The sequence below is a fragment of the Carlito syrichta genome, unplaced genomic scaffold, assembly GCF_000164805.1.
Source record: "Carlito syrichta isolate Samal-C Ts95f unplaced genomic scaffold, Tarsius_syrichta-2.0.1 Scaffold303074, whole genome shotgun sequence".
NCBI classification, from domain to species: Eukaryota; Metazoa; Chordata; class Mammalia; order Primates; family Tarsiidae; genus Carlito; species Carlito syrichta.
The window spans coordinates 385,151-403,840 of NW_007247170.1; the positions used below are offsets into that span (position 1 = coordinate 385,151).

The 18,690-nt window shown below is 47.2% G+C and overlaps 1 protein-coding gene across 1 annotated transcript in view; it reads right to left on the reverse strand.

The window, feature by feature from the left end:
• Positions 1-771: 771 nt before the first annotated feature.
• The window catches only part of MBTPS1 (membrane bound transcription factor peptidase, site 1), a 62,315-nt gene continuing 44,396 nt past the window's right edge, over positions 772-18,690 (reverse strand). Inside the window, exons 13-23 of the mRNA XM_008057623.2 lie at positions 17,702-17,890; positions 17,015-17,187; positions 15,506-15,621; positions 14,861-15,017; positions 13,978-14,102; positions 12,649-12,726; positions 9,583-9,723; positions 7,636-7,767; positions 5,942-6,068; positions 2,689-2,819; positions 772-1,658 (exon numbers count right to left, since the gene is read on the reverse strand). Of these exons, the coding sequence (XP_008055814.1) occupies positions 1,462-1,658; positions 2,689-2,819; positions 5,942-6,068; positions 7,636-7,767; positions 9,583-9,723; positions 12,649-12,726; positions 13,978-14,102; positions 14,861-15,017; positions 15,506-15,621; positions 17,015-17,187; positions 17,702-17,890 (1,566 nt within the window). The 3' untranslated portion in view covers positions 772-1,461. The remainder of the gene's footprint in view (positions 1,659-2,688; positions 2,820-5,941; positions 6,069-7,635; positions 7,768-9,582; positions 9,724-12,648; positions 12,727-13,977; positions 14,103-14,860; positions 15,018-15,505; positions 15,622-17,014; positions 17,188-17,701; positions 17,891-18,690) is intronic.

Consider the following 18,690-nt stretch of genomic DNA (forward strand, 5'->3'; position numbering starts at 1 on the left):
AAAAAGATGGCAATGACAGGTACCAGCAAGGACATGAGAACCTGCAGCCTGCACACATCGCTGGCAAGAATGCAAGATGATGCAGCTGCTTTGGAAAAAAGTTTGGCAGTTCCTCAAAAAGTGAAACATGGAGCTACATGACTTCACTGCTAGGTATGTGCCCAACAGAAATAAAAAAAACTAATGCTTGCAATAAATTTATATGCCAATACATACTCACAGCAGCACAATTCACAATAGCCAAAAATGTTAACAGCCCCAATGTCCACCAACCAAGGAACGGATCCCCAGAACTGGCCTATCCACACATGGAGTGTCGTTTAGCCATAAGCGGGAATGACGTGGTGACGCTGCTGCAGCGTGGATGGACCTGGGAGACACCACACTGAGTAAGAGATGTCAGCAGAAAGGAGCGCACGCTGTGAGACTCCATTTATATGAAGGACCCAGAGCACGCAGACCTAAGAGAAAGCAGGCAGATAGTAGGGCCTGTGGAAGGCAGGTGGGCGACAGGGCGTGTGGGGAGAGGGCAAGTGGGCACAGGGCTCTTCTGGGGATGAAGAGGTCCTGAAACTGCTGAGTGGTAGTGGATGCATAACACCTCGTGAACACACTAGAAACCACTGACCCATACACTATGACGGGGGGGGGGTCTTACAGCATGTGCATCACATGTCAACAGAAAACAGGAACAGGCTGGTTCCAAACCAGTTCCAGGTTGTCATCAAAGAGCAAGGGATACATGGAGAAAGGGTCTGTTATACACACTTCTCAGCTTCATACAGGTAATGCGTATTTATTGAAAATTTTCTTCACCGATAATGGTGAAATCAAGACCCCAAATTACAAAACATGATGGCAGTTGATACTTATAAAAATAAAGCGAAGGTCTGTATTTCACAGATTTGGGCAAGTTTCCTTCAAATCTCAGTCTGTCCTTTCATCAGAAAGGAGATCATGAAATCTATGTTGTTTCTCATGATATAATAGTAAAAAACCACATTCCATTGACAAAAAAAAAAAAGAAAGAAAAATAGCTTTGCTTCCAAATAGCACAAGTCTTTAAAGTGACTTTTCCCAACAATAAATATAGAAAACAGCCTTTAACAAGCATATTTTAAGCTTGGTCGGCAATGCTGCATTTGTTTAAAAAGCACATCCTTTCTCTCAGGTCAGAAGGTCCCAGAAGTCTCTCCAAGTTCTCCCTGTCTTTGGTGCGCAAAGCTGCGTGGTGTGAAGTCTTATCCAGGCTGGGGAGCATCCCTCCCCCAGGGCCCACGGCCACGAGACCCTCAGGATGTATCACGAGCCTCAGTGCATCCCAGGAGGGGAGGCCCATGTGGAACAGACTCCAACACACCAGCAGCGGAAGCTGGATCTCTTTTGAACAGGTAGTCTTCACGGACATGCTCCCCTGCTCTGCTGGCCCACAGAGTGGCCCATGCTCAGCCAGCCTGTCAGTCACACTGAAGGGGTCTTTGGTGGGTGAGCCTGCTGCATGAGTTGTGGGCGCTTCACCCTGGGCTTCCTCCGCTTCGGCCTGCTCTTGGCCTTGTTGATTTGTACCACGAAGAAGGCCAGGACCACCATGGCTCCCAGGAAGGCGAAGACAGGGATGGTCTGGCCCACCTCCTGGTTGTAGCGGCCAGGCATGATCCCTGCAAGAGGACAACATAAACAGGAGCCCCACCAGAGCTCTCGCACAGCCTCCCTTCTTGCAGCAGTCGGACTCCTCGGAAACTTAATGCTTACTACCTGCACTTGTGGGGCTGGGGAGCACATCATTCCTCACCCCCAGCTGAAGACCCGGTGGATGTCTCTCTCCCCCTCTTCCTGGCTCTCCACAGATGGATATCAGGACTGGCCTGGCTTTTGCACAGGCTACAGTGGGGGCCCAGATGTGCTTTGTGTCCCTAACAGCAACAGAAGATAGACACATCTCCGTCTAGGGAGAGGGAAGGGTATGCTGGCATCACTCCAGCTGAGCAGGAAGTATGAGCACCACTGGCAGGTCCCTCCCTCTAGAAAAGCCCTCCCCGGGTGGGACACCTGGTGAAAGCCAGGAGCAGCCAGTAAGGACCTGGGTTTATAATGTCAGTACGACTCTGACTGAGTGAGGCTTCATTTGGAGGACTCTCCTGAGTGACTTGGTTTTCAGCTCTAAGCAAAAACAGGTTTGTGAGGGCCCTCACAATCTTGGCGTCACCAAAGTTCCCAGGGTTGGACTGCATGAGCCAGGGCACACTTCCTGCTCCCCAGAGATTCTTGCTAATTCCTGGAACTCAGAAGAAATCCCCTTTGGTAGCTATAAACTCTTTGGAAGAGTGCAGGGGCTTCCAGAGCTACAGCGTTGCCCCCACTCTGCCAGAAAGACATGGTAACAGTGGTCCAGGAAAAGGAGAAGCCCTCATCCTCAGCAATCTATTCAGACCAAAAGCCACTATCTCTGGAGGGGACAGTAACAGGTTACCTCGGGGGCACACCCAGCTCCATCAGGCCCCATCCCAGGTGGCCTGGGACAAGAAATGGGGACTTCAGGGCTGAGGACTCAGGGACCAAGGTGGCTACTGCCACTGGTCAGGACTCCACCAGCAGATGCATGTACCCTGAGGTACACAATGCACACTGGTACGCAGAACCTTCACAAAGAATGTACAAATTACAATGAAAAATTTAAGTGTAACTCACCTCCAGGGATGTCCCAGGCTCCACTCTCTCCGGGGGACAAGGGCCTCACTTGAGGGCGATTTGATCGAAAGTTTGGTAACACCACTTTGTCCAGGTCGATGGAGAGTAACTTTTGATGTTTCCAAAGGTTACTTCAGGAAAATGATGAAGACAAAATAAAGATAAGCAATCGTACTAGCCTAGGAAGCTTAGCTAATGCCTAAGAACCAGAAAGTGATCTACTGAGATATGAAATGTTTCCTTCTGCATCTACCCAGATCCACTGCACAGCGACTAAGCAACCATCTCCAGGCCCTGAGAAATACAGATGTCAAGTCCCAGCTCCTGAGATCTGAACATTCCCTGGAGGGATTAGTTCCACTGGGTCTGTAATACTGCCAACACAAACCCGTTTTTGCTTAGAGCTGGAAACCAAGTCACTCAGGAGAGTCCTCCAAATGAAGTCCCAAAAGGAGCCTGGGGCAAGAGAAGCAGAAGCCTGGTGAGTAGCCACAGGCTAGGGCCAGGAGAGGCCTAGGTCTGGTGAGTGGCCATGGGTTGGGGCTGGTCCTCTCCCGAGGCACCAGAGCAATTGGAGCTGCTTTCTGCCTAATGCAAAGCAACACAGCCAAGGTGACTCCACACCAGTTGTACATGATTAAGCAGGCAAACTGGCACCAGGAACCAGATGCCATCTTAGTCTTCAAGAAACCACAGTCTGGAGGGAGAGTGTGATATACAAGGAACAATGCTGTGAAGTCTGAGAAGCAAAACACAGACCCCCCTCCTGTGGGTGGGCTGATGGGCACAGGACACGTGTGCTCATAAAGGTGCTGTGCTCTCCGGGGCAGCAGCATCACTATTTATTTCTGCACCTGAAGAACTGTTCAGGCCAACACAACTTGGAACAGCAGAACAAACAGGTAGATGTGCTAGACGCAGAGCAAAGAGCTTAGGAAGACATCTAGACTCGAGCAAAGATGCAAATGGCAACTATGCTCCGCCTTAAGGGAGGGAAAATACTGAGGTCTGCAGAAAACGAATGCCCTATTTTGCTGTTTACTCATGTGGAAGCTGTTGGCTTGTCTCTTTTACTTTGGGCAAATGAAAAGCAAAGACGCCCAGTCCTATCAGCCATCAGGCAAAAGGTCCATGCAAAGTTGGTAGGTGATAGCTATTCTTTGAAGAGGCTTCCCAGGCAGGAAAGAGACAACCAAGCGATGCTCCCAGCTGGGTGACTGACTGGATGCCAACCAGCATTCATTACAGCCTTTTCTATTTCATATGATTTAACTTTACACTTCAGGTTTAATCAGCCTGAAAATGCAGCCAACAGTGCTAAGTCATGGAGCCAGTGATATTTAGGCCTTATGACTTTGCAGCTGAACATACATGGGCTGTATTTCCAGTCTAACTGGGACATCCTGTTGTGAAATACAATCACTCAGTGACGGCATTTACAGTGAAGTAGTCAATGGCACATTGCATTGTCATGGAGAATTTCACAGCACACTGATGGGAGCGCAGAAGGACCACTTTGAGAAGGGGTCCTCTTAGGGCTGATGCTCCTGCAGCTGCTCCAAGCTTGGACACCTGATGCCCAACAAAGAAACCCCCAAAATGCCTATGCATTCCACACAGATGGAAACTTGCCCTTGGCACAGGGCTAACAGACGCCCATAGCTGTCTGTTGCTCTCAAGTCTCTTTTAGAGATTAAGAATGTCTTGATCTAGGTCTCTGAGGACTGGGAATAATTTTCAACAAGATAGGAAATGCAAGTTAAATGTGAAACCCGACAGCGCATTACGGAGAGGGAAGTACCGAGAGTGGCTGTGAAAATCAAATTCTTGGAGCTGGCCATAATCAGCATCTTTGATGGGTCAGTTCAGTGATGGATTATTTGATGGAGACAGGTAGATACCATAAGATACCATTATCTGCTTCTCAGGGGCCCTAAACAACACTGTGGAGAATTACTGGGTTCTGAAACTTTAGCTAACACTGACTGTCCATTGATTATGCATTGCTGACCATGGCTAGAATACCAAGTCTGGTTTGAATGCTAGGATAATAGAAGGTTATAAATAAATAGGATGTAAAAATGGAAACTTTTCAGAAATTTTAAAATGATGGGTTGTTAACTGAAATGGAAAAGTACTCAATAATTAAAGGTTCAGGAAGAACACTGCTAATGACAAGACGATGTGATGATTCTACAATGTTCCTGTTTCCTATCAAGCAGATTCTAGATGAAGACATATGGTTACTGCAGGGTGAGTTTAGCATTCTGTTTATGATGCCCATGAAGGCACCGCCTTCCCACAGGCCTCCTCCCCTTCAGAACAGTGCAAACAGTGGCCCTCTGTCCCTGGTCCTACCTCCCCGGGTCACTCTAACATCTGTCCACGTTGGAGGAAGGTGGTAGGCAGGGGATCTATCCAGGGGGTTGAGGGAGAGGCTGGGTCCCAGGGGCGCCGAGGGAAGGACTGACAGGTGTCCCTGGCTTCACTCCTTCTCAGGGAAAGTCCTCTTTTCTCCTTGTCTTGTCTCACTCAGGCCAGGGATGCCATAGAAAGAGGGCAGGATCTGGAGAAAACAGGGACCAGCCAACCTAAGCCAGCTCAGGGAGGGATGGCAGAAGACTCAGGTGCTGGCTATAGGAAGCAAACAACTGAATGAAGAGGCCAACTGAGACAGAGCAGAGTGGGCGATGCCACACACAGAAATGCAAAGACAGGCAGACAGCAGTTAAGGCTGTCATCAGATGAGGGTGCTTCCCTTCCACCACCACCAGCCATACACAGGAAGCCAAACGCACAGAAGTGCGCTCCTACCAGCCAGGCTGCGATGGCAGAGCCAGATCTACACAGAGAATGCAGCCCTCAACGTCCTGAGAAAGGCCCTGTCTGCGTTCACAATCAGCACCTCACACAGGGACACAAGTGCATGCAGCAATACTCCCAGCCAAGACACTCGGGGCATCAGTACAAATGACAGACTGACTCTGTTGGAGCACAGCTTCTTAAATAAGAATTCACCAAATGTAACAAAATGCTTATTCTCCAAAGTACTTTTTAATGTAGGGTATCACCAAAGAGGGTATTTCTAAAGGCTATATGGGGGTTCACTAATTTGAATAATCATCACAAAATGACAAGTTAGAAGACTTGATTATTTGATAGTGATGTCAGTAAAATTCCATTCTCCCATATTAAAAAAAGGAATGACTCACACACCTGGCAGAAAGAGTGGAAAGCACAGGCTGACACTAACCTGGGCGCCGTCTCATTTAAAGGCTGTGGCTTGGCCCAAGATAAGTGTGGACAGGCTGGTAGAGGCCGAGGTTTTGGGTCTCCCAAATGGGCCTCGAGAACCTTGGAGTACCGATGAAGATGGTTTCCTGTGGTTAGTAGCAAATCAACAAAAAAAGGAAACTATTACCAAAATGCAAAAAAAACCCCACAAAAAAACATGGCCTCATGAGTTGTCTGCCTTCCTTCCTGCCAACAGGCCCATTGTGCTGGTGCGCTGCCTCCCATGTGCTTCTGTGGCCACACCAAACTGGTTCCTCCAAGACAATGCATGCTCACTGCAGAAGTGGGGTGAAAATCAGAGCCGGTCCGGTCAATGTGGTCACATGTATGCACAGCATAGGCTGGCCCACCTGTAATGCTGACCAACCCACTCACATGGCTACACTTGAGGAAGCTCATCTCCAGACAGGCTTGTGTAAAAATTTCTCTTCAGAAATATTTAATTTTTTGACCCCCCCTCCAAAATGCATTTTCAAAATTCCTTCTGTTTCTAAAGGCTATATGGGGGTTCACTAATTTGAATAATCACCACAAAATGACAAGTTAGAAGACTTGATTGAATACTGTAGTCACACACAGCTATCAAGCCACTGAAATGGTATGTGATTTCATAGTCATGTTTGTTTGTTTTTTTGAGTTGGAGTCTCACTGTTGCCCAGGCTTGAGTACAGTGGTATGCTCAGGGCCACTGCAGTCTCAACCTGCTGGGCTCAGGCAATCCTTCTGCCTCAGCCTTCCAAGTAACTGGGATTACAGGCATGTGCCACCACACCAGGCTAATCTTTTGATTTACAGAAGAAGAGACAAGGTCTCACCAAGTGCCCAGGCAGGTCTTGAACTCCCGGGCTCAGGCAATCCTCTTGCCTCCACCTCCCAAAGTGCTTGGATTATAGGCGTGAGCCACCACACCCGCCTGTGGTCATGTTTAAATGATGTTCTCCAGGTACTGAGCTAAAGTATATTACTAAAATGAATTATTATAAAGTGAATTCTTTTTACTTTTTAAATGCAGCTTCTGGGGAAACTTAAATGACATCTGTGGCTCAAACGAGTATTCTATGAACAGCAATGCGAGGCACAGAACATCCAGGCACTGGGATCCACCCTACTGTGTGCAAAGTGGCTGGGGTCCACAGACCTAGCACAGGCCCCAGGGTCGGCTTCAGGCTCCCCATGAACCACCCGGGTGACCTTAGGCAGTTACTTAACTTCTCTCAGCTCCTGTTTCTTCATCTGTAAACTGGAAATAATGATACCTATTTTCACAGGATTACTGAGAGGAGTTAGTGAGATAATCCATATAAACCAGCTCCTGGCTGGTGCCTGGTACCTAGTGAGTGATCGGAAATGGGGGTAATTCCCCCTGAAGGCCCCAGGAGCCAGTGACCTCACCTGTGAGAGTGGGACAGTAAACGTGGACTTCAAGGGGCAGGAAGATAGGGGTGAGCAGGGAAGGCACCTGCACATCGGGCCCACGTAAATGTTCTCAGGGACGAGAGAATGGCCTCTCCGCAGGTTAGAGCCACTGCGTGCTGGCCCACTTGCAACCATTGGCCAACCAGCCCCACTTGCTGGCACTCACAACCCATTTCTGAGCAGCAGTGCATTAAGCTGGATCCACCCTACCGCCAGGCATGGCCCCAGTCCACTCACCTTCCATCCGCTCTGGAGCGATGGAACCCACTCCGCTGGGAGGGCGCTGCCGGTTCCCAGAATGACTGAGGCTGGGGGGTGTCACACCATACGATGTGTACTGAAGAAGGGCATCCAGAAGCCAGAAGCAGTCTGCGGAGTCAACAAGCAGGCTGCTCAGAAATTTGGTTTTTTAAAAGAAATCCCTACGGAATTTTTTTTTTAATTGGGCCCCCAAAAGAGGGGGAAAATGAAAGTTCAGAAGTCAGAAGTTTAGGCCAAGACAAATCCAACAGATTTCCCAGTCACCATGAGACACGCATTCCCAGGGCCCCAGCCTACCCACACCAGTATGTACAGGCACAACCTGGCCTTGGGCTTCATGCCCTGCACCCCAGGGCTGTGGGCGGTTGGCACCACTGTCCACTAGGCTGATGGTCTGCCTTAGCGTCACACTCGGCCTCCCACAGATGAGGACAGAGTGGGACTTATGCAGAGATGGTAACATCCATTGAGAAAAGAATGGCGTTAGGAGCCATGCTCAGAGGCAAGAGGGAGAGGCGAATGGGGGTGGGGGGTAGAGGGGAGGCACAGCTCCTGCAATGCCCCGAAGGCTCTCCTGGGGAGAAGGAGCTGGATTTACCTGGGAGGGCGTACACCACAGGGAGGTGGGGGAGGGAACACAGCAGAGAGGCCAAGATCATGCAATGGACCCTGAGTCAGGCCCACCAGAGAAAGTGGGGTCAGTGACTTCTCAGGATATCTCAAGTCCAGGTGACAGGCCAGTCACAGCTCCCATCCACACCGATCCTCTCAGCCTGTAGATGCTGCACTGTCTCTAAAGCGGGCATTTCTTTTCATCTTGTTTCTCCTATGTCTGCCCACTTCAAGTCCTATTAACATCAACTTGGACTAGACAAGATTCATGAGAGAAAAATGCCATTAAGTACTTTTCTCTCATTAAAGAGCACTTCTGGTCAAGTGTTTAAAGCCCCTGAAAGATCCTAAAAGCTGCTATTTGAAATTTAAGGACCAGGACAGTCCTCTTGGGCATTTAAAATTTTAATAAAGACTCTTACCAGGCGATCTCAGGCCTTAAAAGAAAATCTCTGTGGAAATAAAACATTAATCTCCTTTAACTGTGACTTTAGCTTTCACTTTTGATTTTTAACAAGACCAATCATAACCTAAGGATTTACACGAATGCGAGGAACTTAGTCACCTTCAACCTGGAGCCGGAGAGGTGCTGACACAGCCCCTGCTCACCGGGTGTAACAACAGGAGGAGCTCGCCCTTCCCAGTGGCCCCCAATTCTCCAGGGTGGTGAGAGCAGACTAGGCTGCAGTCCTCACCAGATAAAAACACGCAACACTTTCACCACCCCATTTCCTCCTTTAAAAAGTGAGAAAAAGAAACACGCGTGACCAAGTTCAAACCCCCAAATCTGGAGGGTTCATCGAGAGAGACTGAGCAAGAGGAAGGGTCCTGGTCTCCCCTCATCACCGCCCCTTCACTGGGGAAGGCTCACAGCAGCCCAAATTCCAAGTGTGGGAGGAGAGCCAAGAGCATGGGCCTCCTCAAAGGTGTGGATGGAAAGAGCGGGCCAGCCCCACATGGCAGCAACCACAAAATACAGACAGAGGGGGAAGACTGTCAGAGCAGAGCCATGTAAGTCTAGTAGGGGGCTCTACAGCAAGACGCAGTGATCAGTCCTGGCCTCCTCTGGCCTCAGTGTGGTGAAGACGGAGAAGAGACAGTTCAGCAGCAGTGTTTTGTTTATGAAATGTGTCTAGACTCTGATACCCATCAAAGTACTCCAAGCAAGCAAAGCACTGGTAACTTCGGAGTTGCCCAGGCTCAGGAGAGCGGGTGTCTGTCATTTACCAGCATCTCATTGGCACCTTCCCAGGGACAGAGGGAGACAAGGTGCGTGTGCCAAAGTCACTCAGCCCATTTGCTTTTTCCTACCTTTCTGTCGGTGACTGTCATCCAGGCAATTGGAGTCTCCATACAGGACAATTCGGCCTCCACCCTCAGCAGGAATCTGAGAAAGTCCCAAAATGGGGACATTTTCAACAACTGCTGTTTCTTGCTTTAAAACCTCCAATCCTGAAACAACACAACAAAAACAGCAATGAGAATTTCAGTTGAGCAGTGAGTTATTTTCCACAGTTGCCATTTGAGATTTAATCCATGTGACAAATAAAAAAATATGCAAAATCAAATATTTAATTAAAAGTGTGAACTTTTAGGACAGGAAAGCAAAGTCCCAGATGCCATTAGTCTGAGTTTTAGCAGAATTCACTTATATTATATTTCCATACCAGCCACCTACACTTTCACTTGAAATGGTGGTTCATCTTACTTACAATCCTAAATGTGTCACGTCTCCCTTTTTATCCTAAAAAACACAATTTGTCCCTTCTTATTATGCTGGAAGGCTCATGCCCTCAGGCCACTTATACAAGGGACAGCCAGTCAGCAGCTCTTGCTAAACATACAGCTATCTCTACAGACACAGTCACATATACTGCTACCCAGGTCTCCTATTATATTATTAAAAGCTAGGACAAATGTAACTAACTTTTGAAAGTATGTCAATTTAAATTGACGATATCTGGGCCAGGCATGGTGGCTCACATCTGTAATCCTAGCACCTTGGAAGGCTGAGGCAGGAGGATTGCTTGAGCCCAGGAGTTTGAGACCAGCCTGGGCAATATAGCAAAATCTCATCTCTACTAAAAAAAAAAAAAAAAAAAAATCAAACAATTAGCCAGCCAGGATGGTGCATACTTACAGTCCCAGCTACTCAGGAGGCTGAGATGGGACAATCACCTGAGCCCCGGAGGCTGAGGCTGCTGTGAGCCGTGACCGTTGAGATCATGCCACTGCACTCTAGCCGAGGCAACTGAGTGAGACCCCTGACTCAAAAAAAAAAAATTAACATCTGTTACATTAATTTCATAGACATATGTTTGGAGAGCAGAGCCTCTTGCCTTTGCCCAAATAGATGACACAATGTAAAATATTTAATGACTCAAGAAGTCAAAAATGTACAAATGCTGTAGAAGTCTCTGCACCTTCCTTGGCACTAGAACGTGCTGTACGTCTTCATCAGATCCAGTGCTGTCTGCACTGATAACATCTAGAAGGTCTGTAGCTCTATCAACACATTTCTGCTCTCTGTGTCTAACTCTGCTAGGAGTCGAGTAGGAGAATAAACATGATTTCCTCTGGAGGGAGGGAAGAAGCGGTCAGTGACAGATGAAATGGGGACACGCACAATGCCCTGCCCTTTGGCTTTGTGGCTTGATGGAGTTGTGTTTCTGACAGCAGAGTGTTTTCTGATACAGAATAACCCAAATTCCTATTTTTTACCCAAAAGATTATTCAACCTAGTCTTTATGGGAATAAAAAGCTCCCTAAGAAGGATGCTAAGGCAATTAATTTTTCTTTTCAGACTGCAGCAGAATACCAACAGGAAGCCTGCATCCGTAAATCTTCTCTTGATCCTCCTCTGCCCAAAACAAAGATCTAGTGGAGGGTAACAAGTCAATAGGGAGATGACTGCTTTGACCCTTGTTTTCACCTAGTGCTGCAAGTGGTGCTGCCTGTGCTAGGGGACTGGGAAAACGTCATCATTACACGCTTCAAGTTGAAACACAGCCCTGGGAAACACAGATCTAGTTACTGGCTGACTCTGCTCTGATGAAAGGAAAAACTCCCTTCCAGGTAATAAAAAAATAAATTCTATCTTGCAGCTGAAAGCAGATAAACTAAGAAATCCTACCTTTTCATTATTTTCAACTAACAAAACTATCCTTAACTTTCCCTTAAAGAAAATAGCAAGTTTTTCAATGAAGGGAGCCTCTCATTCAGAAAAACACAAGATCGACTTGCATGAAGAAACGGATTCAGCTTGTACATTGTTGTAAGCCTACCATTTGAGGCACAGGACAGTCTCACAGTTCTCAGCAGAGGTAAGAGCAGACATGCATGGTTCAAATCACAGCTCCGGGATGACAGGGGGACCCGGAGTTTCTGCTCACTTGACCTTACTTTCCTGCACCTTCTTTTGGGAAGGTAGTGGGAACTCTGCTTGCTCCCACTCCTCCCTGGTTCACTGGGGGGCTCAGCCCACTAAGCATGCGATGGTATCACAGATCTTGAGTCTAAGGGAACTGGCATGGTATCTCTGGAAGATGCCTGCGTACAGTTAAAGCAAAACTAAAAGCGAACACCGCTCTTCAGAGAATTTCAAGAGGTTACTATCTAACTCATGTTCTTATCTTTTTTTTTGAGTTGGAATCTCACTCTGTCACCCAGACTAGGGTGCAGTGGCACACTCATGGCCACTCCAGCGTCAACCTGCTGGGCTCTGGCAATCCTTCTGCCTCAGATGTCCAAGTGGCCGGAACTACAGGCACACGCTACCATGCCTGTCTAATATTTTATTTTTATTGTAGAGACCAGGTCTCACCAAGTTGCCCGGGCTGGTCTTGAACCCACGGGCTCAGGCAATCCACTCGCCTTGGCCTCCCAAAGTGCTGAGATCACAGGCTGAGCCACCAAGTATGGCTCATGTTCTTATTTTTAAACAGTTAAGAACTTCAAAACACTGGCCAAAATTTTTCTACAATCTTAATAATCTGGCAATCACAGCAGCAGAAAAACTCCTAGATGTTAACAAAAAATTCAAGTGACTTTGATGGCAGATTTTTTTAAAAAATCGACAAGTAACTATTTTTGTCCTTCTCCTGGAGGAATTCAATTTCTTTTACAGGGGTCACTCTATAAAAAAATATAAACCAAAACTTCTAATGGGAATGGGGTTTCTATTTGGGGTGATGAAAATGTTTTGGAATTAGACCCTGGTGATAGTTGCCTGATTTTGTGAATGCACTAAAAACCACTGAATTGTACACTCTGAAAGGATAAATGTCAAGATATGTAAACTATATGCAATAGAACTGTTGAAAGCAAGAAAGAAAAAGAAAAAACCAACCCAAAAAGCCTGTGAACAGCACCCTTTACCTTGGTCCTTAAAAGTCTGTGTTATCACTATGCCATCTTCTGGAAACTTGGCGATGCTGCACCCTGACGCATAATACACTAGAAAAGAGTTGTTCAAAGTTACAGGAACGGAGAAACACTGAACACTTTAACCACCAGCTTCTCATTTACCCAAAATGTATCCTTTAGACATTATATATACAATTAAAAATTGTTTTTAATTTTAAAAGAGAGGCTATTGCCTTGTCACACTTAACCTACATGAAATCACCTCAAAATTCAAGTAAAAATACTGTTTTTTTGAGGTGAAGTTCTCACTCTTTTGCCTAGTCTGGAGTGCAGCCTCAACCTGCTGGGCTCAGGAGATCCTTCTGTCTCAGCCTTCAGACAGCTGGAACTACAGGTGTGCTCCACCACATCTAATTTTTTTGATTTATTGTAGAGACAAGATCTTACCAAGTTGCCCAGGCTGGTCTCGAACCTCTGGGCTCAGGCAATCCTCTGGCCTTGGCTTCCCAAAGTGCTAGATTACAGGCGTGAGCCACATGTCTGGCCAAAAAATACTACTAACATAGGTTCCTGAATAGATACTACCTGAGTCAGAGCAGTCAAAGACTCAGAACAACCTAAGTCTTAACTTGCAGAATTAGTAATGTTTATGAGGTTGTTCTAGAAACTAGCTGCCAAAAATTCACCTGTGGAAAAGCTTCTCAAATGAGAAACACAGTTATCACATAAACAAATTCTATAAATAATTAAGAGCCTATGAAGCATTTCCTATTATATTGGACATGAAGGCTCTTATAGGCAGCACTAAAATTACCAACGCCTATATGAAATTTTTTTTTTTTTTTTTTTTTTTGAGAGTTGAGTCTCACTTTGTCACCCAGGTTGGAGTGCAGTGGCATGATCATGGCCCACTTCAGCATCGACCTCCTGGGCTCAGGCAATCCTTCCACCTCAGCCTCTCCAACAGCTGGGATTACAGGTGCATACCACCACACCCAGCTAATTTTTTTGTTGTTGTTGAGATGAGGTCTCATAATGTTGCCCAGGCTGGTCGTGAACTCCTGGGCTCAGACAACCCTCTCACCTCAGCCTCCCAAAGTGCTGGGATTATAGGTGTGAGCCACAGCGTCTGGCTACATAAAATATTTTCACTTAAAAAACCTGGACAAACCCAGAGTTTTACAGATGCACTTTTCAAAAGTATTGACTAGTTCTCTTCATGGCCTTGAGCTTACTGAAAATCCCTTCGTCCTCTTGCTGAAGCTCAGGCTTCAGAAGCACATCGTTCCTGCTCTCACTCCGGACCCTGTGCCCCACTGAGACACAAACACCAAGCCTTACTGTCATGGTTTGCCAAGGTAAACTCCCCTTCATACAGGCCATCACTGAACCCCATATTCCACACAGACAGGAGTTCATTCAGAGCTGGGATATTAGCTCCTCCTGTGTCCGGCATCCACCACTGCCTGTAAAAGTGAGAACAGGTGCAGAGAATGAGTTGCACAGTCTGTATGCTCTTGGCCTCTCCATGACAAAACTTTCTCCCACCAATTCCAGTCCATCCATGCTCAGGTCCCAAGTGAAGCCAGCTGTCTGGGTTTGAGTGACACTGCAAATGTCAGTGTCTCAGCCAATGTGCAGAACAAATTACAGCTACATGTAGTCAACGAAATGGAAGTCACTGTTTCTGCTTCACTGAAAAGCAGCATGTCTGTGCCTGCTAAGCCTAGACAGAGCAGGAATCAGTGAAGGAAAATAAGAAAGCAGCTTGTAAAAGTTCAAGTCACAGACACAAAAGAAAACAATTCAAAATACACTGAGAGTCCTTGATCCCCATGTATCAGAAATATATAATAATTAACTAACTAGAACATTTCTTTAAACAACAGTTCCTTGATGCATTTAAACTTACATATAATCAATAGAGAGATGAGAGGATGGAGAACTGAACAGAAATGCAAAGCCCAAGCATCTAAGGTCAACAGGAGAGATGATGTGCCCTTGAAATGAGCACTTGGAAGCCACGAGCAGCTCCTTACACTTTCAACTTTCAAGAACATCTCTATTAGTTAAAGAAAGCTTTTTTCTAACCAAGCTCTCTTAACTTGCCTCTGCTAGTTAGAAAAACCACCAACATGTCCAATAGTCACTTAAGTATTAGCTGAGTAGAATGTAATTCCCAACAAGTCCTATTCCTTCTCCAGGTTCTGATCCACACCAGTACCTTGTGTTTTCATCATAGAACTTCACTTTTCTCATAACGGAGGTGTTGTACCAGTCGCTGAAGACAATGAGCGAGAGGCCGTTGTCCACATCCCTCCTCAACTTGGTGATCTCCTCGGGGAAGTACTCCTCCTCGCTGTCCACCATGAGCAAAGTTCCTAATGAACAAGTGCTGAAGTCAGAACTGTCACCTTGGACAGCGGGATATCACTGTCTCGGACACAGTGTCACTGGGCCCGTGGTTCATGGTCCAGCCCTACGAGCTTGGTCTGTGACAAATAAAGGCTCCAGCGGCAGTACGCAGGGCCAGCTTGCCATGACCTTGTTTCATCTACCTGTGGTACGCAGCACACACATTTTCACCTGCTTGGAAAAAGCTAGCGCTAGAGCTTCTTTTAAAAAAAAAGAGAGAGTACCAAGGTCGCTGGCTCCCCTGGAATACTCTGTATTCCAGAAGCATGCCACCCCCGTCACCACCTGAGAGGAATGAGTCTCCCGCTGGCCCAGAGACTCATTCCCAGCCCCCAGGACGTAGCGCCCACACATACCCCAACTGTTGCTTGTCCAAGCCAGGACTCCTGTCTCAAACTCTCAAACACCCAGCTGAGCAGCAAGAACACCGGGTTGGCACATCGGCACTGCTCACCATACTGACTGGCATCAAAGCACGTGAAGGGGGATCCAAGGACCTCCACGAAGTAGCCCATACTCCTCAGGTGCTGGTACATGTCCCTGAAGTTGGTGTGGATGTGATCGCCATTCCTGAAAATCCACAAACCACAGTGTCAAATGATCAATCCTGACTGGCAGTAAGGGAGGTGCAGCCCATGGACTGCCTCCGTGGGAGTACCGTGCGCCACCAGCAGAGAAGGACTGAAGGGCCAGCCCACTAGCTCAGGAGTCAGCCCCCAGCCTGCATTCTCCAGGCCAGACCTGTGGCAATGGGTGATAAGAGGAAACCACGCACACAGCAGGTACACAAGAAGAGATGATAGGAGACACATCAGGAGATGTATTTTCTACAGTGCACTGGAGCATGACCTGACTGCGTTTGTGTAAATCGCGGGCAACTACCTGTACCTGTCAAGTGAGCTCAGCACAGGTGGTGGGCACGCAATGGCCATGGACACTCAGGGACACTGGGACAGGCCGTATAGCATAGGCATGCTAAGTCAGTAGCCTGCAGCTAATGGACATCACCACTACCCATAGCCTCCCCATCCCTGCCCCTCCCAAACATACTCACTTTCCCACTGGTTACTCTACATAACCTGTCACCCCAAGCGCCCCCTGGAGAAACCCAGAGGTCACTCGCCCCCCACAGTCCTCCAGAACCCACCCCTCAGAAGCGAGGACTGCGTGTGTTCCTCTGCAGGCCCATGCCTAGCCTTGGCACACCCACCTCCCACCATTCCTTGTCTTCCGTCTCTGGCCTGAGCCCCTCCAAACTGTCTCCAGAGTCAGCTTACTTTAAAAAGCAAATCTGACCCTGGAAGTATCCTGATCTAATCTTTTGATGCCTCCCTTGGCCCCTACCTTCAGCATGGAATCCAAATGCTAGAGTAGAAATGAGCCTGGCTTCCAGGCCAAGAGAAAGTTTGCCCAGCAGACCCTGAAGGTCGTGGGGTCCCATCAGGAGTGGCCAGGTGAGGAAGACTCAACAGGCAGTCACTAGACGGTCTGAAGCACACTGTGATGGAATGTATGTTTTAAGAAGACTGGCTGCTTTACGCAGAACAGAACCCAGGGAAGCAGTAACACCAGAAGGGAGACTCGTCGGGGGTTAACCAATGCCATGCAGACAAGGGATGATGACAGCCTGAAGCAGGGTGGGAGCAGGAGGCAGACATGGAGAGGTTCAGGACATAGCCCGAGGGTAAGACTGATTGGATTTGCTGAATGACTCCAAGGGACAGAGAGCAGTTCAAGATGGTTTTGAGCTTCTTTCTGCACAATCATATTCATGAATGTTTCAAAAGAGAAGTCTGAGTGCCCTAAGAGCACACCAAGGGCCTGCAGGGTCTAGGGGCCATGTAAGTCCAGGCTCACAAGAAATGCACAGCGTGTCCTGCCTGGCAGCTGCAGGAGCAGTGGTGCCTCATTCCCTAGAGAACCATGAAAAAGTCAAGGGCACTGAACGGAGCAGAGTGCTTACCAGTCGAGGGGGTCATTCTTCATCCGCAGATTATCCCTGGGGAAATAGCCAGGCGGGTACCGGAGATTATGGTACTGATCCCAGAGTACTCTCTTGCTTCGCGGGGGTGTGGGGATGATCTTCACTTTAATTGGGAGCTTCACCGTTGAAGTCTGTTCTGCGCCATTTTTTGACTTCAAAAAAAAAAAAAGAAACTTGAAATTCTCTCTTTGCCCAGATAAAACTTTCAGGCTTCCAGGTTTAAAAAAAAAATCATTTCTATTTATCAATTTAACCCAACTAATTTGAACACAAGAATTTCCAATAGCAACAAATGCATGACAGAACACCCAAGTATCACACATAATTTCATCCAAACACTTAAGAGTTTATGGCTTAAAATTTAAGACACTTCCTAAAAACTACAACAGCCACACAGAATTAACCCTACACTTCCTTTTAGAGAATGCATGTTTTTGGTGCACTCATTTTCAGCATGAGAGCTGGTGCATAGCACAAGTAGCACATGATGTCCCCCCCTGGGCTGGCTTCCACATGCTGCCCTAGAGGCCCCGGAACCATCCACCATGGCCATCAAGGTCGATCCTATCCCATCAACTGTCCTTTAAATTGAGACCCCGGGCATTCAGCTGGCCCTCCCTTCCTGACGGGTGATGGTAAAAGGCCAGGACCCCAGCACATCCTTACTTCCATCTCTGCTGGCGAGGCCATAGTGAGCATGACGTGGCCCTGAGCAATGCCCTCCCAAGAAGCCGCTTTCTTGGTCACAGAAATAGAGATGGCCAGGTAGCCCGACCACGGCCATAACACCGAGGAGTACGAGAAGGCGACTTCAATGTTGTCTCCATTCTGTGGCAGATAGGGCTGCCAGTCAGGCTGCAGGAAAAAGCAAGCAAGCAGAGGCTGAAGTGAAATGCTCACAGAGAAAACATCTGGAAACCAGGTAAACCTCCATCCCCAAATGACTCAGGTTGGTTTTTGAGGGTAACATGAAATTTGCAGCCTATAGACCGTGGGGGAAATAGCTAACAGAAAAGTTTAGAAACCACTATTTCTGACAGTCTCCAATTTTATGGAGACTTTTCCCCCAAAATATAAATGGGGAGCACATACTAAAAGTTCTTTGATGAAGAACTTTTATCTTATTAGATAACTTATATAGCTGAAAACTCTCAGACTTGAAGGTATTTCAAGCCCAATTAGATGTGCACTTAAAGAATCACACTAACTGAAAGCAATAACATGACACAAACACCAACTGTCCTTGATCAAATGCTGAAGCCGGCGCTGGGTGGCTGGAAGAGGGAGGCGTGGCTGGGACTCTCCTGTCCTCCCTCTCAGGTGTGAGGGAAGCAGAAGGGGAAGAGTGAGTGGAGACCAAGTGGAAGAAACACAGATGAACTCTTATAAATGAGCCAGTGTTTCAAACAAACCGAAGATACTCAACTCCCCCACCAGCCACAAAGCAAGAACATATCCCCTAGTAAGACAGCCAATCGTGAAAGAAATTCTGATAAAGAAAAACATTGGCAGCAGCACCATAAATAATGAGGAAAAAAAGGGATTTCTAACAAATGCTGTTAGGTCCACGGGTTAGAAAGTGAGAAAAAAGTTAAACTTCCGTCCATCTCTTATACCACATATCAAATTAACAGATGAAAAAATTAAATATTTAG